This window comes from Primulina eburnea, chromosome 15 (genome assembly GCF_022965805.1).
Source record: "Primulina eburnea isolate SZY01 chromosome 15, ASM2296580v1, whole genome shotgun sequence".
Taxonomy (NCBI): Eukaryota; Viridiplantae; Streptophyta; class Magnoliopsida; order Lamiales; family Gesneriaceae; genus Primulina; species Primulina eburnea.
The window spans coordinates 26,948,302-26,972,720 of record NC_133115.1 but is presented as its reverse complement, the minus strand read 5'-3'; the positions used below and the strand labels follow the sequence as shown (position 1 = coordinate 26,972,720).

Sequence of the window (24,419 nt, the reverse complement as noted above, 5' to 3'; positions counted from 1 at the left end):
ACTTTCAATGCGGTTTAGCATTTGGTCGAAAGTCTTTGATTGGACTATTCGAGTCATTAAGAGAACCAGTTGGAAATGCAGGTTTTATTCTTTGATCACATTTATGTATTTCCATCTATATTTCATACTTGATCTATGTTATTGATTATGTTAATATTGTGATCATTGATGGATCTAGTGATTTTAAATGTAGCGATGACTGGTTTTGGTTCAATATTAGCGTAATTGATAGATCTGATTGTTAATGAATATATTTTGGTTTAGATAGCAACAGCTCAATCCATTTTTTGCATGTACAATATCTGTATAATTTATGTGGCCCAAGTGGGAGATTGTTGGAATTATTTTTTGGGCTCACATAATTTAATTAATTGTACATGGACATTCTATCTAATAAAGGACCCAAGAAAGTGATCTAATTAATAATTGGTTTCCAAAGTATTAAATACATTGGTATGGTACACCTTATGTGCAGAAACTCAGCCCAATTAAGTCTTCTATGATTGGTCGAAGACTGCTAAGGTCATATAAGGTTATGGTACCCGAAGCACAAAGAATAACAGAGAGTATATACGGTACACATATTCTAGTTATCTCTCCTTCTCTCATCTAGGATGAAAATAAGGTGGTAGATTCTCTGTTGCCTTGGAAGATCCATAACTCCGACGCTAGATCAATCAATGGATTCTGGTACGTGTTTACTGTTATTTATATTTTCTGATAATTCAACATGAATTCCTAGTGTATTGTTATATATGAATTTAATCACATGATTTAAAGATTTATTTTATTAAATCTCCAACACAATCCATACACGACATGCTTGTTCAAGAAATTGTTAGTAGGAGAATCAAACTCTTGATCATTGATCAACACTTACCTACTCCACTAACTCAGAATCCTATCGAAGGCAATCAAATATTTTTCAAATAATTATTTGGAATGTGATATATTTCACGGATGTAAATATTAAATTTCTTGTCACACCAATAACAAATTTTATTGAGACGAACAATTATACTACGATAAATTTAGATTTAGTTAAGTATTACATCCTTCACAATTGACTCTTTTCAATCCCAGTAGAATTATGATTTTGGAAAAAGAAATTAAAACGTCGTCGAAAATTCAATTGATCAACGACAACATTTAAATTAGTGTTTTTCCCCAATCTTGAAAAATCTTGATCGCTGCTGGAAAAAATATGAAGGCGTGGTGGCCTTTCCATATAACAAAAATTTTTGTGGTTAGGGGAAATTTCGACTTAGGATAAGAGTATTATTTTTACATTAGATCCAACCACCACAAAAGGCGGTTTGCGACGGGTTCGTTAGCGACAGATATAGCGAATTTAACAATTGGTGGACTGGAATCGGGACATTATTGATCCTTTTTTTCTCGAACTTTGCAAAAGTTTAGAGCGACAAAAATGACATTTACCTTTTTTTTTGAGTGAGTCTTATGTGAGAGCGTCTCACGGATCTTAATTTGTGAGACGAGTCAACCCTACCTATATTTACAATAAAAAGTAATACTCTTAGCATAAAAAATAATACTTTTTCATGGATGACCCAAATAAGAGATCAGTCTCACAAATACTACCCATGAGACCGTCTCACACAAGTTTATGCAATTACGTGCAGATATAATCTGAAAACTAATGATCTTGTTATGGAAAATTATTCTCAAGAACGTTGAGAATAAATTCGATATACCTGTATTCAAGGATATATATATATACATTTCCACCAACTGCTAATCTTTTTCTTTGAAACAATTAATGGAAAAAACGCATAAAATCACAAATATGCAGAACATGTGTGAGAGAATGAACGATAACGGCTAACCAGTTTTACATCATCACCTTATTTGCTTCAGAATCATGAGGAGATTTAGCATATATTTCATTCAAATTTCTTTCGGATATCTCATAAATTTCATTACTTAGAAGCTTCAAACTTCATCCGCGTTGGAAGCTAATTCATGGAAATTTGCTAATTACATGCCTCCATTACTCTGAAATCACATTCTCTGGTGAGTCCTTAGGTTGTATTATTTTTTTAATTTCCTTTGTTTTGTTTACGAAGGATTGTGAATATATATCGGCTGCACACCAACTGTTTGTAAAAATCAAAGTGCATGTTTGTTCTTGCTTTGATGTGTTTTAGTAAATGCAAGTAAATTTTTGTTCACCTAAAAATTCGTTATTGTAAAATTTCTTTAAGCAAAAAAGCATATTCAAAGTTGGTTTTGTTGGGTGGCTTTCTTTTACTTATGAGCCAACTAATTACATGCTCTTTAATTTAATTACCACATGACAAACCTGTTTCACGATTTTATTCACATTAAAAAAATTTGAATAATAAAGAAACTTAGATTTTATTAGTAATATTTTGCACGTATGAAATCTGCAGCAATGAAAAATTTTGCTCGTGCATTTGTGCTAACTTCATAAAATTAGAATTGATCTTATTAATCATCCTTGTTAAATTTTCTGTTAGTTTCATCGATTCGTTTATATTTTCAAAAATCTAAAACAATAATAGAATTATGTCAAATTATTATCATTAAAGTGCTTGAACTAAAACATCAAATCCTAATGTCTCAAGTGTTGGACTTAGAGGCTTGGCTTATTGGGCTTGATCTTTGAATGAGAAACTGTACAAGCAAGCAAGGCCTAGTAGAAGGCAAGTGGGAAATGTCCCACATTGAAAAATGAACATAGCATTGGTGAGCTTATATTGAGTTGCACTTTATGGAGGTGTAACAGTGATTGGTCAAGAGGCTTTCTCTCGCGCATGCCGGCGCAGGGGGTGCAAATCATGGGCCCGATTTGCAGTGGAAAAGGCTTGACTTGTGTGCAAGCGCGACCTGAGTGCGTCGAATGCCGGACCGATGAAGGCAAAATTTCCCACCAAGGTTCACCTGGCTTTTGCTATTTTTCATTTTCGAAAATTGGAATTATGGACCAAGACCTTTGCTTGTTTTGCTGTCTCGGGCTTCCACCATCTCCTGCTCCTTTGTCGTTGCTCTGTCTCGTGATAAAGTTCAGGTACATTTCACTTCGCCGCAGTGGTACCTCGTGCTAGGGTACTGCTGGTTGTTCCGTTGTATCCTGGGAAACAGACGTTCAAGTTCATCCTCGAAGCACATCCCGCAGGGGACTGATCTATTTTAAGGACATTGTATTTCATACAGGCCTCAGTTTGCTTTATTTTAACCGTTATCCTACTGTTTGTTCACTATACTACCTCGCTGGTTTTAGTATACATTTTGGTTTGTCCATCTATATATTTTTAACATCAAGATTATGGTAGATCATCTTCAACAAGTAGTTTATTCATCACAAATAAATTTACTCTTGAGATACGAGCAACAGTACAAAATGAAAATGGACGATTTTGATTTACCGTCAATTAGTGTCGAGTTTCCCCTAGAGATCTATTGATGGTTTAAATGCTCATCAAAGGATGGATTTTGATTCTATAATAGAAAGTATCATGTGAAACAATCAAATATTTTCTTCATTGATGGTCCAGGAGAGACTGGTTAAACTTTCCTTTATCAAACAATTCTAGCCCATTTAAGTAAAAAAAAACTATCATTGCAACAACTTTAGGGATATCTGCAACACTGTAGCTTCTTTGAGTTGATCGAAAGGGTCATCTATCCTTGGAATAATGATAATTTTTCTTGATTTTGATCTTATTGAGTTTTTTGTAACTGATACAAAATTTCATATTTTTATCTTTTTTCTTTATAAATCATATTTGAGCTCCCTAAAAGGAGGCACTTGGTCTGATTTTATTCTTGTCTAACAGCTCTTGGAGTAATTTTTTAGCTCCTTGAGTTCTGTCAAAGCCATTCGGTAGAGTGCTTTTGATATTGGTGCAACACAAGTTACCAATTTAATCTCGAATTCTTTCGTGGTCTAGGGTCATTCCAGTTACTCTTCTGCAAAAACGTCCGAAACTTCTCGTACCATTGGAATATCTTCTAGCTTTAGCTCGACTCCTTCCTTTACTTCGCTCACCATTGTTGGATATACTTCTTCATCAGACTTCATGGCTTTCCAAGTCTGGGAAGCAGAAAAGAAGGATTTTTTTCCTTGGCCTTGCCATTCTAATGATTTCTACTTGGTCCAGGGTTCGAAGTTGGACATTATTATGCCAGAAATCCATCAATGCATTTTTCTTAGCTGACCAATACATCCCTATAATCACATCAAAATTCGTAATGGTAACTGATTCCACTCGATAGCAGAAGTGGTGGTGGTGGTGTTTGATTGGTGTTAGGGTTCAAAAATCATTGCAATTTTATTGCCATTTTAGTGGGTGCAGCCATAAATTCCGTTTGTTTTAAGACTAAACCCTAGTGGTGGTAGTGGTGGTGGTAGTGGTGGTAGTGGTGGTGGTGGCGGCTCATCCTCATTGTTGTCATTGTTGTTGTATTTGTGATTTCCATATTTCGGGTTCTGTTTGTTACGGTGAGGTATTTCGGCAATTTTCTATATAAGTATACAAATTTCTATGATAAGTATAAAAATAGGCAATTCCAGAAAAAATAATAAGTAGAATGCGATTTTTCGAGAAATTTTCCAAAGATAGAAAGTTTGGAAATTTTGATATATATATATATATATATATATATATATAAGCCTATGTCATGACGTTTATTGAAATTTTATGGAACAAGATTTGTTTTCTAAACAAAGTTAAGAATCATACGAAAATTTCCAAAAATGGAAAAAATCGAGCATGGGTGAACTGAGAATCCAGCACAGGTGCGCTATGCGTTATGTACGAAACAAAATTATTATTTTTTATCGTCGAGCGTGAGTGCGATGAGTCTTTTGGTATTCAGTGTGGGATTACACGGCTCAAGAATGGGTGCATTGAAAAGTGGGTGCGAGTGTGCTGTGCAATCTGTTCATGTGTCTGAATTTGCACAGACCTAGCGCGGTTGCATTGAAAAGTGAGCACGAGTATGTTGTTCAATCTGATCATGTGTACAAAGGCATGAACCGATCGTGGGTGCTGAAACTTGGGCACGGGTGCACTCTATCTTATGTGTAGATTTTGGTATAATAGTACATCGACAACGCTGTTGTACTACAAATATAGCGCGCGAGTGTTGTTCCTTCTGTTCTTGAAATAATTTTGTTCAGCTATGATATCACTTAAATATCACGTCGGGAGACCAAAGCGTGTTGGCATCGGAATTTTTTTACAACTTAACATTGAAATAATAATTATCACAGTACAGTATACAACCAAACCAGTTTTTTCATATAATAAATATTGTATGTACTATGATACGAAAACGAAATGTGCGGAAGATAATTACATAAAACAAAAGAAGAAAAAAATTTAGAACTTTGGGATTGATCAGTAGCCCCAGAACCTCTCTTGTTCATCATTGTCTAGTTGTTCTTCGTCCTTATCTGTGAGAGGTAGAGTATAAGGTGAGTATTTTGTGAAATACTCAATAGGTGGAGGCCGATTGATCACGACAAATAAAGGTACATATATATTTATACAATTAGAAAGATAAGCATGTTAAAATAAAACACAATGAAACAAATGACTCTAAAATCATATTATTTTCCATGATTAATTAATCAACCCCTAATTATTAATCTTCTAAGAAGTGATGCCATGTTAATGATTATTATATCTCACCGTATCATGGCCATAACAAAAGTTATCAAATATAAAAAAATAATTTTTTATTTCAAATACAAATCATAACAGTGCCATAACAAATTTCAAACATGCTTTCAAATATAACAATCATATCAAATTCAATCGAAGCAAATGAATCATATATCGAATCGAAAGAATATACCATGACACATATTTTCAAACACGTACATATATAATTTAAAAGGATAAGTCAATTTACTGTTTTTTGGACTAAAACGTGAAGAACTTTTTGGAAATTTGGACAGAATGTCGCTCGGGAAAAAAATGATGATACAAAGCTTCAAAAACCTGGCTTATAAAATGGTGATACAAAGCTTCAAAAATCTGGCTTGTAGTTGCTCGAGAATATAGAGTTCTTGAGTGCTTTGGTTTTACTCTACCTCATAATTGAGAGACATATATTAAGTGGGAAAGGGAGCTAAAAATGGCATCCACCATCAAGGCCATAATCAGCCTTTAATTCAGTTGTTACAAGTCTGAAATTGCTCCATCATGCATCACCAACATTGCTGAATATTGTCTTGCCCAATTTTTAATTTTGCTGCTGAATTGACAAAAAAAAAAGTTGGGTCTCCATAAGCATCACCAATAGTTATTTGATCACTTGATACTAAGAAATATAATTTTCTTACTCTTAAATATGAAGTAAATATCATTGGTTCTGAAGTATCATATCTTAATACAATTGGTGTATTATCATCATATCATTCAAATTACACTTGACCGAATATATCATTTTTAGTCAACCTTCTAACAAGATATAGTTCCTCTACAACCCGAAGACATTGGAATGGAGTAAAACATGTATTTAGATACCTTCATAACAACATACATGAGATTGTTCTATTCGTCAAAATGAAATTCATCTTTAGTAAGATTTGCATATGCACACTACCTTTCAAATCAACATAAAGTTAGATCTCAAACAGGTTATGTGTTTATACGCTGAAGCACTTCTATAACATGGAAATCAGCGATACACGATTTAACAATGACATCTTGTAATCATTACAATGCATGAAGCAAGTCGAAAATATATATAGTTTAGATTCATGATGCAACTTCTTCAAGAATCGTGTGGACTATAACTAAATTTATCCAGACGACGATATTCGAAGATTATGTTGTCTATTGCACAACTGAAAGGAGGATATATTAAAAATGATAGAGCAAAACATATTTATCCAAAGTTTTTCAATGCACATAGATTCCAAGAGAAATATGATATCGATGCCCAAAAAATTCTTTCTACTAAAATGTAGTTGATTTATTTACAAAAGCATTGCTAATTTCGATATTCAAAAAATTGGTGTATAAATAAAGATACATCAATTAAAGAATTTTAGGTGATTGAAGTCCGGTAGAATATTTATTTTTGTACTATTTTTCTTTCGTTCAATATTTCTCCATTATTTTTGGCGAGACAGAACTGGATTATTCATCAATCATGAAAGAGAGTGTATTATATATAGATGTTATTTAGATGCACTACTGAATTATCCATCAATCATATAAAGGGAGTTTGAATAAATTGATCCACAAATAATAAATGTTTAAAACGAAGGTAATTTGATATAGATATTAATACATATATGTTGTACGTAAACCCACGTTTTTTGAGTGGACGTGAATTCTCTAAGGAAAAAAAAAAGAGAAATTTGCATTGTTGACTGCCATTTTATTTATTTATTATTACTCCACCAAATGTCTTTGAAATCATTCATCGCAAAAACCTGCCCAGATCGAGTCAAATTCGCAGATCCGACACTAGACACTCAAAAGAAGAGATCAATCCATGGCCGCGACCCTTTCTTGCAGTTGCATCAACTTTGCTGTCTCTTCCGACAAAGATCAGAGGTTCCTCTCCATTAACAACCCACCTTCGACCCAATTAACAGCAGCATCGGCTCATGTTTCGCAATACAAAAAAGCGGCAGGAACTTCCGTAGGAAGAAGAAGAAAGAATGGATCGAAGAGGTTCAGCTTGGATTCAACTACAGATGAAGTCTGAAACTTAATCATGAAGTTGTATAATGATTATTTTTCTTGTTTTTTTGGTTGCAGGGATTTTGTAGTCAAGAGCGCCGATCCTGAGACGGTGGCTGCTACGACGGATCTGATGTCTACTTTCTCGCTTCCTGCCATTCCGGGATTCTCGCTTTCTGCGGACAATCCATGGTGATTAAGCTAAACTTTGGGATAAGATTTACATAAATTATTTTTTAATATATATAAAATAATTTGTAATGCTTAATTATATTTTTCTGTAAACATAAACAAAAATTATAACAAATATATAGCCTTTGCCTCACTTTATTTTCTTATTATTTTTTTTAAAAAAATAATCTTTTGCTTTTGATTTTTTGGCTTAGTCAAACATGGAACTGGGATGATTTTTAAAATTTTCAAGATCCCATGAAGAAATTGTAATATAAAAACAAATTAATGTTTAATATTTTCTATAAATTATTATTTTTTAAAAAAATATGTTTTTGGATCTCTAATCTTAATTTAATACATTTTTTGTAATTCTCAACTTTTCGACTTGCTAATTAAATAAAATGTTTTTTTTTAAATAATTATAATATAGTAAAAAAATATTTTTTTAAAAAAAATCCATCCAAAGAAACCCTACAAAATATGATATTTTTTAAAGTTGATATTAATTTTGCCAGCTATTAATTAGATCTATAAATATTAATCATTTACTTTTGATCTTTAGGCTTAGTTAAACATGGAACTGGGATGATTTTTTTAATTCTTCAAGATCCCATGAAGAAATTGTAATATAAAAACAAGTTAATGTTTAATATTTTTAGTATTTTCTATAAATTATTATTTTTTAAAATATGTTTTTGGATCTCTAATCTTAATTTAATACATTTTTTGTAATTCTCAACTTTTCGACTCTTCCAAAAGTTTATAAATTTGGCCAGCTATTAATTAGATCTATAAATATTAACTTTAAAAAATATTATATTTTGTAGGGTTTCTTTGGATGGATTTTTTTTTTGAAAAAATATTTTTTTACTATATTATAATTATTTTTAAAAAAAAAACCATTTTATTTAATTGCACTTGCTAATTTCTTGGAGTAAATAACATTGGTAGGTGGGCTGCAATTGCTGGATTGGCTGTAACAGTACCTTTAGTGTTACAAAGAATAATGACAGTGACAAGTAAGTATCCTGAATCCAAAAAAAAATTTACATCTCAATTAATATCAATAAAAATCAATAAAAATAATAAATTTATAAATAATAATATGAATACTCGTATTAAAAGAATATTGATTGTATTTCCAATCAGATGTTTCTTGGAATCCAATTTAAACATAGTTTATTAATGTTACTGAAATGATATGAACTCGGGCAGAGGAGGTTGAAGTGGTGGCGCACACGGTCGAAAAAATAGCTGAATCGGTGGACAAGGCCACCGAAGAAATCGAGGCGGCGCTCCCCGACGGCAGACTCAAGCAAATGGTTAATATGGTGGAAGATTTGGCTGAGGAAACCGTAAAGGATGCTCAAAAGGTCCAAAACATAATGGACAAGGTTAGTATATTCATGCCAATATTTTATCTATTTCATAACATGGATTCAGTTCGTGTATATATATATATATATATATATATATATATATATATATTCGATATGTTACATATTCTGCACACTTATGTGAGCGCTGTTATGTGTCATTTATGTACAATTTTTCCATGTTTAATCACATCCCATTCTGTCACTTCATTTATGCTCATAAGTACCGTTTGGTTCACGTCATTATATATATATTTTTATCCGATTTTATTTTATGTTTGATGCACCATATTATTAATCCATCTACCAATCATTTATTTCACACCAATCAAATCACCAATCATATATCTTATCACGAACCAAACGGTACTTATATGTATATATATATTATTAATTTCAATCAAATCACCAATCATATATCTTATCACGAACCAAACGGTACTTATGTGTATATATATATTATTAATTTTGATATATATGAGCACCGATGATGTGTCATTAACATTTTGAATGCATAATTTTACGATGTTTCATCACATCTAATAGATAAATGTCATCTAATCGAGACTTACATAAATGTATACGATTGGTACGTAGATATATATATATATAGATATATATATATATATATATATATATATATATATATATATATATATATATATAATTTAATAATAAAAATAGCATGAAAAAATAGCTATAAATGTGTTGGATGGAGGTTTGGTGGCGATCATAATTTTGATGATAAGCAAGTGGGGACCGCGAGGACTTAATAATTCATACCAATAATAAATATGGGAAGTGGTTCGCACACATTTGCACGTGCTCGTCTACGACTACGTACCTCCTGCCCTTTTCGAAGGGTGGGGCACGAATTCTTTTATATTCTTTTCAAATATTAGCACCTAATATTTGATCGGATTTATGATATTTTTATATGCTATTCTTTGTATATAAACCTCAAAATCGAATTTGAAAAATCAGATATAAATCTTATTTAAAACCATTTATCATATTTATGATATTTTACATTTTTTTATGATTATCAGTAATTATTTTGTGCAACATAAAAATTATTGCAATTCATAAAAATTATTTATGTAGAGTGGAGGAAATATTGTAGAACACTTGGGGCCTTACCATAGACCAAGTTTTGTCGGTCTAGTATCCTCAACTTTGATATAGTTCGTAATATATTATTATAGAATAATAAATAACACACCTTGTGTTTTTTTTAAAAAAAATAGCAAGTGGCCTGTTAGTAATAAATTTATTTTTTAAAAAAAGAAAAATAGCAAGTGGCCTTCGTAATATATTATTATAGAATAATAAAACATATGTCAGTGTGTTTTTTTTAAAAAAAAAATAGCAAGTGGCCTATTAGTAATAAATTTATTTTTTGAAAAAGAAAAATAGCAAGTGGCCTATTAGTGATAAATTAATACACCATTGCTTTTTTTGGTTTATTGGTGTTGTTTAGTTGTTTTATTTACTACAATTAACATTTTATTTATGATCTGCCACCAATTTTTTATTTACTTTCGATGCTAAGATTTATTTATTTTCTGCAATTAGGATTTATTCATTTCTATTTCACCTCGACAAAAATAAAATATTATTTTGTTTAAATTTAAATATATACAAAAATAAAATATTATTTTGTTTAAATTTAAATATTAGTATTGATAATTATTTGACAATTTAATGAAATGGGATTAAGTTTCGGATGTTGTGCATTCAGGTGGAAGAAATTGACGAGAAGTTGGAATCATACCTCAACAAGCAGCAAATTAAAGGCGCTGAGAAAGCATGAACAAAAAAAAAAACAAGGTTAGAATTACAGTTTTAATTAAGGTTAAATCGATTTTTCTTGATTTAATTCGATTGGCAAATTGGGGTGCTAATTTTTTTGAGTTGGGGTAGGGGAGATTTGGTGACAGATGGGTCACAAATCTTCAGTCAAATTAGTGTGTTATTGATTGTTATATTTGGGTTAGTATATGTTCCATCGACATTGTTTCTAATTTAGTCCAATGTCATTATATCACGTGGGTCAATCACATTTTATAGAAGTTGATATATATATCGATGATATAAGGGATTACAGGAAGAGAAATACTCCGGATATAATATAGAATGTTTCATATATTTTATTGATGATTATATTTTGGTGTCTGATGCCCCAAAAATTTTCCATTTTAAACCCTTAATTTACTAGAAACATTTTCAGAATTCTAAAAATAAAATCTTGTAGGGCCACGAATCCATGTCCAGCCCATGTGGCCTCGGACATGCATTCGCATGAATTTCATCTCTTAGGACACCCACATTGGTTGGTTAAGGGCATCCGCATCCGTCGGAATTAATCCATGTTAATAACTCTCCATCTCATCAAAAATGATGGGGTCCACGAGCCACATATTCATTACATTAACATTTCCCCATTATTAACACACACCCACATTCATTTAATTTCAACTTTCATTATATTAGGGCACCCACATTGGTTGGTTAATGGGTGTTAATAACACCATTAATTTTCGCCCACCAATGTGGGCGCAAGAATTAATAATCTTGGCTGACATGGCAGCCAAGAAATTCATCAGAACGAACGGCGTTATTTCGAAATTTGCGACGGTTTTTCGTAAACCATCGCAAATTTGCTACGGTTTTTCGTAAAGCGTCGCAAAGTGAAAAGCGTCGGTTTTTTTTTTAAAAAAGTCGCTATTTGCGACGGTTTTTTAACACCCGTCGCGCTAATTATCACCAACGGCTATTTTCAAGCGGCAAAATTATGCACCAACGGCTATATTCGAAATTACTCACTATATATACTAATCAATTTCTACAAATTCATCCCACAACATTTATCTTTTCATATTTTTAAGCCAAATGGGTGACAATAGTCAGAACTCACAAAATCGACCTCGATTTGTTTCTTCTACACAATATCCACCACAATTTCCAAATTGGCCGTTTGTTTCAAATTTCCAAGGTTATGAAAATCCTTCGAATCATCCAAATTACACCTCCCGAGCTCCGTATCCACCGCCTACACCTGAATATTGGCAAAGTATAGGCAACCCAGATTTCATGCCGCCTTATTTTTATGGATTATATAATCCACAATCCACCAATATGCCAATCGAAAACGAGCCGCCAACTCCTACGTTTGTCCCAGAGACTCAGTTGTCTGACCGTGAAACACGAGTTGATCTCGAAAATGTGCAAAATGCTGATGTAGATGTTGAGGGTACGAAGAAGCGAATAATATGGAAAAAGGAGGAAGACGAGCTACTAGCGAGATCGTATGTCACAATGAGTGATGACCCAGTCATCGGCAATGATCAGAAGGGGAATGATTTCTGGAGACGTGTTGCGGACTACTACAATGACAATCGTCCCCCTGGTTCATCTCGGAGAGCTTTAAACGTGATTCGATCTCATTGGCACAATACCGTCCAAAAAAAGGTAAATCGCTTCAACGTAAATTATAATAGTGTTTACAATACTTATCGAAGCGGCCATAGTGATGAAGACATATTGCGGTTTGCATATGAAAAATATCGTGATGAAAATAATGGAGTTGCATTTAATCTGGAGCATGTGTGGAGAATCATGAAAACACGTCCACTGTTCACTCCACAGTCCGATGATCACTTGGTTGGTACAAAGAAAGCGAGAATCTCAGAGTCGGGGGCTAGCAACACCTCATCGAACAAAGATGGGAGTATTGATTTAGATATAAATGAAGAAGAGATTCGTCCAATTGGTCAAAAAGCCGCAAAAAGAAAAAGGTAAAAACAAAGCAAAATCATTGATGGAGGATTTGACAACCAGATACGACAGTTTGTTCGAAAGTTTTACTCAGTATACGGACATAAAGAAGAACGAATCTGAATGGAAACAAAAAGAACTTGCAATAGAGGAGATGAATGCAAAAGCGGCTTTGAACAAATATGAAGCTAAAAAGAGTAAATATTTGCTTAAGGAATACGAAATCCTTTCGAAAGACACTTCACAAATGACGCCGGAGCAGCTTATAGTTCATGAACATCTGTGTGACCAAATTAGAGAGAAATGGAATATGTAATTTTCGATTGATGTAATTCTCTTTTCAATTATCGTAATTCATTTTCTTTGTATTTTGTGTTTTTTTTAAAGAGATTGTGTTGAATAATATTTTAAATAAAATAGTCCAACTTTTTTTTTATTTCTTAATAATATTTTAATGAATATTGGAATTAAGTTATTTTTAAAATAATAATACTATTTATTTTTAGTAATATTTGTTGTAAAATTTTAAAAATATTAGAAAGATATTGAAATATTAAAAATAAAAAAAAAATGAGTAAGTGGACAGTGGGACCCATAAATAATGAAAGTTGAAAATAAATGAATGTAGGTGTGTGTTAATAATAGGGAAGTGTTAATGTAATGAATATGTGGCTCGTGGACTCCATCATTTTTGATGAGATGGAGAGTTATTAACATGGATTAATTCCGACAGATGCGGATGCCCTTACATACTGGTTTCTCCAATCCACGGATTCGTGCCTAGTGACCTGAGCTGTCGTGTGTGCACGGTGTGCAAGCTCAATTGGCTTATCCTCAATCTTGTGCCTCGTACCGTCATGTGCTTTCTCATACGTCATTACTCGTACTTTACGGGAGCTCATACTCTAAGAATCTAGGTAATTAATCCCGGATATTCTAATTTCGAGCGCAGCGGAAGGTGAAAGGAACCACTTTTAGGGCATCCGCATCCGTCGGAATTAATCCATGTTAATAACTCTCCATCTCATCAAAAATGATGGGGTCCACGAGCCACATATTCATTACATTAACACTTCCCCATTATTAACACACACCCACATTCATTTAATTTCAACTTTCATTATTTATGGGTCCCACTATCCACTTACTCACTTATTTTTTATTTTTAATTATTTCAATATCTTTCTAATATTTTTAAAATTTTACAACAACTATTACTAAAAATAAGTACTATTATTATTTTACAAATAACTTCATTCCAATATTCATTAAAATATTATTAAGAAACGAAAAAAAATTGGAATCTTTTTTTTTTTTGAAATATTATTCAACACAATCTCTTTAAAAATACCACAAAATACAATGAAAACGAATTACGATAATTGAAAAGAGAATTACATCAATAAAAAATTACATATTCCATTTCTCTCTAATCTGGTCACACAGATGTTCATGAACTATAAGCTGCTCCGGCGTCATTTGTGATGTGTCTTTCGAAAGGATTTCGTATTCCTTAAGCAAATATTTGCTCTTTTTAGCTTCAGATTTGTTCAAAGCCGCTTTTGCTTTCATCTCCTCTATTGCAAGTTCTTTTTGTTTCCATTCAGATTCGTTCTTCTTTATGTCTGTATACTGCGCAAAACTTTCGAACATACTGTCGTATCTTGTTGTCAAATCCTCCATCGATGATTTTGCTTTGTTTTTACCTTTTCTTTTTGCGGCTTTTTGACCAATTGGGCGAATCTCTTCTTCATTTATATCTAAATCAATACTCGCATCTTTGTTCGATGAGGTGTTGCTAGCCCCCGACTCTGAGATTCTCGCTTTCTTTGTACCAACAAAGTGCTCATCGGACTGTGGAGTGAACAGTGGACGTGTTTTCATGATTCTCCACACATGCTCCAGATTAAATGCAACTCCATTATTTTCATCACGGTATTTTTCATATGCAAACCGCAATATGTCTTCGTCACTATGGCCGCTTCGGTAAGTATTGTAAACACCATTATAATTTGCGTTGAAGCGATTTACCTTTTTTTGGACGGTATTGTGCCAATGAGATCGAATCACGTTTAAAGCTCTCCGAGATGAACCAGCGGGACGATTGTTATTGTAGTAGTCCGCAACACGTCTCCAAAAATCATTCCCCTTCTGATCATTGCCGATGACTGGGTCATCACTCATTGTGACATACGATCTCGCTAGTAGCTCGTCTTCCTCCTTTTTCCATATTATTCGCTTCTTCGTACCCTCAACATCTACATCAGCATTTTGCACATTTTCGAGATCAACTCGTGTTTCACGGTCGGAGAACTGAGTCTCTGGGACAAACGTAGGAGTTGGCGGCTCGTTCTCGATTGGTGGATTGTGGATTATGTAATCCATAAAAATAAGGCGGCATGAAATCTGGGTTGCCTATACTTTGCCAATATTCAGGTGTAGGCGGTGGATACGGAGCTCGGGAGGTGTAATTTGGATGATTCGAAGGATTTTCATAACCTTGGAAATTTGAAACAAACGGCCAATTTGGATATTGTGGTGGAGAAACAAATCGAGGTCGATTTTGTGAGTTTTGACTATTGTCACCCATTTGGCTTAAAAATATGACAAGATAAATGTTGTGGGATGAATTTGTAGAAATTGGTTAGTATATATAGTGAATAAATTTTAGTAGATAGTATATGTAGTATTTAATTTCGAATATAGCCGTTGGTGCATTATTCTGCCGTTTGAAAATAGCCGAATAATTAGCGACGGTTTTTGAAAAACCGTCGCCGATTGCAATTTTTTTTTAAAGAAATTCGAAAGATGCGACGCTTTTGAATTTGCGACGGTTTTTGAAAAACCGTAAGGGGTGTGAAAATGCTATGATTAATGACGTATGAAAATAGGTGTGAAAATGGCTATGAAGAGTATGAAAAAGTTAACGAGGCTCAAGATTGAGGATAACTCATTGTCGTTACAAACTCCGTGGAGCTTTGCTTTTTATGTTTTTTAATTAGCGTACTAGCACAGACCAGGCCACAGATACTTTCATCGTCCCTTTTTACCCATTTACAACAGCAGCTTTATTATAAAGCTTTCTCTGGTTTCGAAAACTTATCATATGGATTATAGAACTTCGGATTTGTGCTCCTTGAGTCGTGTGAGTTTCATTTTGATGCAAGGCCTTTTGAAAATCCCAACTATCTTTTAGGCTATTGTAAATATGGTCTTTCAAATACGGTTTTGTTGGAGTATCGTTTTCTCACCACCAATGAGCAGGAGAAGATAGTCATTCTTATAAATCTCTACGAACGATCTACTAGATTAACCACCGTTCTGCAATTTCCAAATTAAGTCCACGATTGAAGACTGAATTCTTCTAATTCGCACCAGATGATTGAGAAGAAATTTGCATTGAACCGAGATCGCCGAAAGAGGGCGGTGCGGCGGCGTCGTACAGTGGTTGTCGTGGTGGTGATCGGCCGAGTCAACCCTCCGAGTGGTGGTGGCCGAATATTGAGAGTTGTGATCAGAGAGAAAAAGTATATCATCTTAATATGACATGTATTTGTCATATTTCTAATTTTCATGGATTAAACTATACGATTCAGGGAATTTTACATAGTAATCAAATTGATTAATTAATATTTAATTAGTATATTATAACTTTAATATTAAATAATTGTGAATTCATCATGATCATAGTCAACGATCAGACAGTGCCAATGTTACGAGGGTATAAATCTCGTTATTATAATGAAAAGTGAAAATTTCAAAGACCAAAATTTTCCACTAGTCATTTTTGGCAGCTGCCTATTTTGTGAACTCTTTCACTAAAACAAACAGTTCCACTCTTCTCACAAAATTAGTAGTCAAGCTAACTTCCACGACTTTCAATAATATAACATATTTATAAACTCATTTTAAAGCAATATGTTTGATCTCTATCAAATTACAGTAATCAAATTCAACTCCTTGAATTGATTATCTCCACGGGAATACATAATTCAATACTTGTCTGATACTCAATGATTCAAAGATACAGTTAGACGTGGGTTCACTCAACTCAGGTGATTCAAAACATTTGTTTCTTAGCTCCCTTGATCATAAGAATGTCAAAACTTAAGTTTATTTGGACTCATCAGATCATTGTAAGATCATCTAGTAGCATCACTTCATTGTCTTCTAGGTGTCACTGATAGTACCTACAAGAACCAATATATCATAGTTATAGTACAATACAATATCTTACTCATATATCCCGATCGAATCTGCAGCTATCAGAATATCGAGAGTTGCAAATAAATTCGATAACGATGCGATGTATCTTTGAGTAATAATAGTGACATCGGATGTGCAACTAGAAAAACATATTTCCTAAGGCACGTATCTTACTCTGGTTAGAGATTTTTTGCACTATTAACTTATCAGATCACATAAGATATCCATACCCCATAAGTGAGCGTTGAATCACCGGCTACAATGCATTGATTCCTACATTATTCAGGACTGCACTCAACCTCGTCATCTGGTGATCTGATGAAGTCAGTAAACACGAGTCAAAGTACAACGCTAGTACGTAGAGCCTCGATGTTGTCCCAGGAAGGACTAATGATGTACAACCATAACTACGGACTATTTCACTTGATAAGTGATAACCACTTGAAAAGTTCGAGTTGTTCGGTGATCTATCTTATGATCACTCATCTGTATGAATGGATATCTCCGTGCCCTTATCATTGAATCATGACGTTTGCATAACAGATGTTAGTCTCAAGATCGAGTGACATTTATCCTTGTTTTAGGCGGCTAAATAGACTAAGGATGTACTTAGAATATACAGTATACACTTGTTGAATTTCAGGATCCACTTGCGAAATTGACTTCATAATATTAAAGTATATCCAAGGCCTTTATGTATGCAGTTTACATTATTATACTGATAAAATAAATATCATAATTAGATAAAATCGTAAAATATTATTAAATAAAGACGATTTTACATTAGTTTTAATATAACTTAAGCCATAAATTAGCTTGTTAGACACCTAATCTAACATTTCTAGAGCTATCATACACAATTTTCATAAAAGAAGTGAATGGTTTGGCTAAATCTTGGTTTAGTTACTCGTAAGTTTGGATCAATGGTTATTTCTTGAGTTATATGTGATTTTAAGTCGTGAAAATCGAGCACAGTTGTAGTGTGACCGAGTATGTCAAAACAAGTAAGTGCAATCATCGTGTAGACTATATCATAGATACATAATTTGAACATTATTGAGGTATAATGTTCACTATATCATAGATACATAATTTGAACATTATTGAGGTATAATGTTCTACCTTGCTGTATCTGTCTGTTCTTTTAAAAGTAACATGCGACTAGTATCCATAAATGTTGAATGTTATACCTGATTATGTATACATGAACTACATGAAGTTGTTATTGCATTCGTCGTCGAACACAAAATAAGATGTTTCTTCATTGTGTTGGCGCACGACACGACTACTTCAGCATGTTGTTCTTGCGCACGGTTACCATTTATTGGCATATGGTATCCCTGGAGGCTCAAGTCTACCATTATACCTAATGGCACATATTGCCTTGCTTTCATATGTCATCCATCAGATACAATTCTTGGTCGTTTTTATTCGATTAGTTCATGTGTACATATGATTACCGCTCATGTGTTATTTCTTTGCGTGTGGATTATATAACAGGCGGTTCGGGGTGTCGAGCCTAAGGGTAGTTACGGGAGCAGTCGAGTGTGATATCATAAGATCCCGGCCGGTTGTGTCAATATCAGCCATATATGTTATCGTTTTGGAAGTGTTTGTACTGTCTTCCCATTTTATTTTCAATGTATTGGGATGTCTTGCATAATTTATTACGTATCATGGCGCTGTGGAAACTACATTGGCAAAGATTCATTTTCAATCTGATGTTTGTATGTTATTGTTAACCATAATGTAAATGTACACGTAAAAGAGAACTTGTATCGCAATAAACAAAACAGTAGGGCAGTGCAAAAATAAAGTAAATCGAGGCCTGTATGAAATACAGTATCCTTAAAATAGATTCGTCCCCTCCGGTGTGTGCTGCGAGGATGAACGTGGACGTCTGTTTCTCAGGATACAACGGAAAACCAGTAGTATCGTAGCACAAGGCACCACCACGGCGAACTGAAAAAGTACCTGAACTTTATCACGATCCAGAGAAACGACGGGGAGACAGCAACCGGTGGGAACAGCAGCAGCCGAGACAACAGAACAAGAAAAGCTTCTATCAGAATGCAGGAGAGTGTGTTGGATGTTTATGTTGGTTGAGGCTGCCTCTATTTATAGGCACTCCGGTTCACTCCGGTTCCATATGACTGTAACTGTTGTCATCCGAAAAGCCAAAGGCCAGCCCAGCTGGAGCACCAACAGTCACCCAGCTGGAGCACCAACAGTCACGCGAGCCATATGAAGAGTCAGGCAGCTGGAAGGTCATTCATAACTGAAATTTCGAAAAAGAAAATTAGCAAAAGCCAGGTGAACCTTGGTGGGAAATTTTGCCTTGATCGGTCCGACATTCGACGCGCACGTACGCTTGCACACAAGTCAAGCCTTTTTCTACTGCAAATCGGGCCCATGATTTGCACCCCCCTACGCCTGTGCGCGCAAGAGAGAGCCTCTTGACCAATCTTACACCTCTACAAAGTGTAAATCAATATAAGCTCACCAATGCCTTGTTCTTTTTCCTATGTGGGACACTTCCCACTTACCAACCACAAGCTAGTCCAATTTCTCATTCAAATGGACCAAGCCCAATACTACAAAAGTCCAACTAGTCCAACAATAGTCCAACAGTTATGTCATCGTTTATGACTGTGTCATTCTCAGAAACCAACATCGGCATCATGGGCGGTACCAGGATTCAAAAATACCGGAGATTGGTTCCGTTCGGGTTAGACACTAATATGAGTAAACCAAATTTTCTGAAATCAAATTAAAGGAACTTTTTTCGACAAAACAAAATGAATGAACTTTGCTACGAAAAAATTGTTAATTAATTCGGTCAATAACTAAACTAACCAAACTTTTATATATATATATATATATATATATATATATATATATATATATATATATATATATATATATATATATATATTTGTTAATTAATTCGGTCCATAAATAAACTAACAAACTTATATATACATATACATACATATATATAGTTTTAATTAAAATATGCAATATTAAAATTGAATTAAATAATTTTAAGTTTAATTTATTAAAAATAAATATTTTTAAATTTAGTTCTATTGTCCAATAAAATTTTATAACAAATTTATTATACGTATATCAAAATAAACTTTATTAAAGAATTTAATAATATATTAACTTTTTTTTTCAATCAAAGTTCTGTGTGTTCGGTGAACTGAGGTTTTATATTAAATCCTGAAATCAAACCGAGCTAATCGATGTTTTAAATAACTAAAATCGAAATTCCAAATAACCAAATCGATTTTTCAAATTAATTCAGTTCGGTCGGTTATTTTAGTTGAAATTAATATTTCTCACCCCTAGATTGAACTAATGTCTACCCTTATCTTTAATCCAAAACCGATTTTTGCATTTTTTTACTCTTAGGAACTACTCTTATCAACTGTCAAAGGCAGATCACATCTTTTTTTTAAGCCAATATTAAAAAAAAATTAATACATATATTTGGACATTGACAAACACCAAATAATAAGATGGACATTAATAGGAAACAAAAAGTTTGTATATCATTCAAACTATTATGCTAATGTAAATAAATCATTGACAAATAGTATAATACCACGTACTATGATTGACATCGATATTTAGCAAAATTTGAGAGATTACTTATTTTATTTTTCTTAAAATCAATCCTTATAAATATAGACTAATTCATAATAAAAAATTAAAATTCAAAAAAACCTGGGTAAATTGGAAATAAATCTCCGAACCCAAATCTAACTTTATTCTAACTTCCTACACGATTTTTTTTGTTTCCACTCCCAAAGTATGAAAAAGACAAAAATACCCTTATATATGCAAATTAAAATGATTTATTTTATTGGACCTTAAATGATATCAGAATCGAGGTAAAATATTTCAAACATATAAATTTATTATTACAGTGAAATTAAATGTTTGAGGAGATGAATTTTCTAAAATAGCATGAATTTGAACTCAGGTTCAAGATTAATTATTCGCAGGATTTATTCCAAAACTTTAGAATATCTGAAACAGGAAGATCTAAATAAGGTTAGATATCAAGAACAAGGGAGAACTTGCGTCCTAAGGTCAACTTATGATTTAAAATAATAGGTTCCTAGAAATAGTATCGGATTCCTCTAAACTTTTCGGAGATCTTAGAGAAATTCAAAAGACGGTACAAAATTATGGCAATATGCTATATTATATACTAAAAAATACGGAGAAAATCTTGAAAACCAGGATGAAATTCTTGGAATATTAAAGGATATTCAAACAAGATTTCAAAATCTAGAACATCAACCAAGTTATAGTAAAAGGACTTCAGAAGGAAGGTTACCACCATCTTTTGGTACTGAACCCTTATTACACCAAACAGAGAAGGCCAAAGTGATGCTAAAACTTTAAATGAAGAAGAAAAATGATCACTCTGATCAAAACAGTCTCAGAAAAGAAATTAATATGATGACAACGTTAGAAATGGTTGGTCTCGAGAATCTCCAAGAACTTGTAGAATCTTTTGCAAATCCCAAGGTTGTAGATATAAAGATGAACACAACTGGGGGTGAACCATCCACCATAACTGAAACGTCTGCTTTTCGTTTTGTTTAAAAAATACTAGAATTTTTTAAGCAAAACTTTCAAAATTTCGGCCAATATATATATATATATATATATATAATACTCATATATAATACTTTTGCACTATTTTAAAAATAAACATCCAAATAGTATTTGAAAATCCAAAGGAAATAGTCAAAACATGAAGTCGTAAAACGTTTTACCAAACCTAAAAAACAATAAATGTTGAAAAGTGTAGCCCATACTAAACCTCTCAAAAGCGTAAAAAAAGCGTCGTAAAATTCTTTAACTTAAAATCATAAACTTAAATGCGGAAAATAGAAGCGATTGTCCTCGAGTTATGTGCACCTTCAGTCCAGTCAGACCAACCATCAAGACCTCCATCTAACTCAACTGTATCATACACACCTAGTGAGTCTAAAAACTCAACACGTCATATCCTTGATAACAAGTAATACTTAATACAGTTCACATATAACAGTGAAAAATACTTGTACTTAAAATAACATTTCATAATAATGCATAAACTTTAAACTTATACATTTTCATAAATATGTAGAACCATAAACATTTTCATATCATCATAAATATATACATATCCATATTCATGTTCGTGTTTTGTTAAATTCAGATCGTTGATTGTGACTTTCGTGTTCATATATGTGTTGGGCGATGAATCCATCTACATGTAACCACAGTACTGGACGGCGGGGGACACCAGCAACACTCTCACCGGTCAACTGGACCCTGGCCTTACGTATTATCATATCATCGTAAACGTGTTCATATCCATATCCAAGGAAATACGATTGTCGGGCTCCCACTAGGACCATAACCCTCACGATATCTCCAACATATCATCGTATTAGTCACAATTCCTTCACGTCCTTCAACATGTCATCATTACTTAATAAAAAAGATGCATATATGTATGGTTTTTATTTTTGAAACCAAACATGCACAATTTATTTTAAATATCCAATAATTATTAATCCATAAAAATCCATGAACATCTAAAAATCATGATTTAACATATAAAAATTCATAAAAATCCATAATAATTGAAAATAATCATATTAGCATATAAAATAGCATTTAGGACACTTCCATTACGTTTTCTAATTTTACAATGTAAAAAGACCGTTTTATTCCTGGACGTGACATTTATCGTGTAACGCCCCAGATTTGACGACTGTCATCACTGTACCAAGACGAGTCTTTCCAGCGTGCTTATGTCCTCACTCACATGCATCGTAGGAAACTTCCCAAGAGGTCAACCATCCCAATATTACCCCAAGTCAAGCACGCTTAACTTTGGAGTTCTTATGTGATGATCTATCGAAAAGAAGATGCACCTTCGTGATATGAGTAGTACCAATCAAATCTTTTAAGTCATCTTCAACTGTACAGTCCATTACATAGAACAGTCTCGTAATCCCTCTCATTCTCATGTGGGTCGGTTCATTCATTTTCCCTCCACCTAGAAGCCTGCCAGGAGCCGCTCATTGTCCGTGCAACTGATGGCACCGGCGATCACCCCCCGCCCTCTTCGGCCCCGGGCCTCACATATCGTTTTTGACTTTTTCTTGATTTCTTTGACTCTTACATGTCCCAAATAATTATTTAAGCTTAAATTAAAATTTTCATAATTTTATTTAGCTTAAAACCAGGCTTTTTAATTAATTTGAAATTAGACGTTTTGAAGGCGTTTTAATCCCGAAAAATCCCAAACTTTAATATAAAATTCTTAAATTCAGAACTTAGTATTTTTATATTATTTTAGCCCTTATGAACCATGACTCAACCCCCCGTGACCTGTGTTTCAATTTATTTCATTTTAGAAAACCCTTATATGACCTCAAACTTCGACCCCGAGCCATCTTTCGATTTTCTCGAGTCGCCCCCGAACCATGTTGATCCAAACTATGAATAACCCATTAGAGCACCCTACTGGACCCTTGTATCCCTTAGAAACCTCTCCAAATCGAACAACCGAAACCCCAACCCCATCCCCATGTATGGCCGAGAAACCCCACATGCACAAGGACTCTTGTTCTAGCTTCCAGGACCCTACCAGCGAGCCAACCCCTGAACCAACCTGTTTTGCACTCACTTAAGACCCTAAGGACTCACTCAAACCCAGGCCAAGCCCCACGTCCCCGAGCAAGCGCTAAACCCTGCGCGCCACTCTATCAGTTCTCGGGTAGGAGTCCTTGCCAACAAGGACTCCTACCAGCCACTTAGCTCGAGTCCTAGCATGGCTAGGACTCTTCCCTTGACCCTTCCACGGCCCTGTCTAGCCCTGGAACCAAGCCAACACCAAGCCCAGCGGTGAGGGACAAAAACCGAAGCCCTGTGCCTCTCGTGACAGTGGCTTAGTCCTCAGATTAATCCCGTGATCATGTGGTTGTTTAGGTGATGTTCTAGGGCTCTAATATCATGTAAAAAAATGCTTGATCAATACCTATATCATGGCAGCCATTAAATCATACAAAAACATGAGTTTGGAAATCAAAACTTTGCTTGAAACTTCACCTGACATACAAAACGAAAATACACAAAGGTGACACTTGTTTTCCATGTTTTTCATGCATAAAAAAAT

The 24,419-nt window shown here is 33.7% G+C and overlaps 1 protein-coding gene and 1 long non-coding RNA gene across 4 annotated transcripts; one reads left to right on the top strand and one right to left on the bottom strand.

The window, feature by feature from the left end:
- The first annotated feature begins 7,388 nt into the window (after window positions 1-7,388).
- On the top strand, window positions 7,389-18,966 carry LOC140813849 (uncharacterized). Of its 2 annotated transcripts, none has more exons than XM_073172618.1 (6): window positions 7,389-7,682; window positions 7,770-7,883; window positions 8,817-8,884; window positions 9,081-9,259; window positions 10,983-11,071; window positions 18,725-18,966. In XM_073172618.1, the coding sequence occupies exons 1-5, from the start codon at window positions 7,501-7,503 to the stop codon at window positions 11,052-11,054; spliced, it is 615 nt and encodes a 204-aa protein (XP_073028719.1). In that variant the 5' UTR covers window positions 7,389-7,500; the 3' UTR covers window positions 11,055-11,071; window positions 18,725-18,966. The 2 variants fall into 2 exon arrangements, with proteins under 2 accessions (XP_073028719.1, XP_073028720.1); XM_073172619.1 differs by having other exon boundaries at window positions 10,983-11,095; window positions 18,713-18,966.
- LOC140813850 (uncharacterized) lies at window positions 11,424-15,906 on the bottom strand. Of its 2 annotated transcripts, XR_012114018.1 has the most exons (3): window positions 15,865-15,906; window positions 13,768-13,989; window positions 11,424-11,553 (listed from the first exon to the last, which is right to left on the bottom strand). It is a non-coding gene; the product is annotated as an uncharacterized lncRNA (long non-coding RNA). The 2 variants fall into 2 exon arrangements; XR_012114017.1 differs by lacking the exon at window positions 15,865-15,906 and having other exon boundaries at window positions 13,768-14,865.
- Window positions 18,967-24,419: the final 5,453 nt, after the last annotated feature.

Bases quoted from the DNA above. Each gene is read 5' to 3' on its own strand.
- LOC140813849 (XM_073172618.1), top strand. From the start codon at position 7,501: ATGGCCGCGACCCTTTCTTGCAGTTGCATCAACTTTGCTGTCTCTTCC. The intron at 7,884-8,816 runs GTGATTAAGCTA...TAACATTGGTAG, and splicing joins CTTTCTGCGGACAATCCATG to GTGGGCTGCAATTGCTGGAT. The intron at 8,885-9,080 runs GTAAGTATCCTG...GAACTCGGGCAG, and splicing joins AAGAATAATGACAGTGACAA to AGGAGGTTGAAGTGGTGGCG.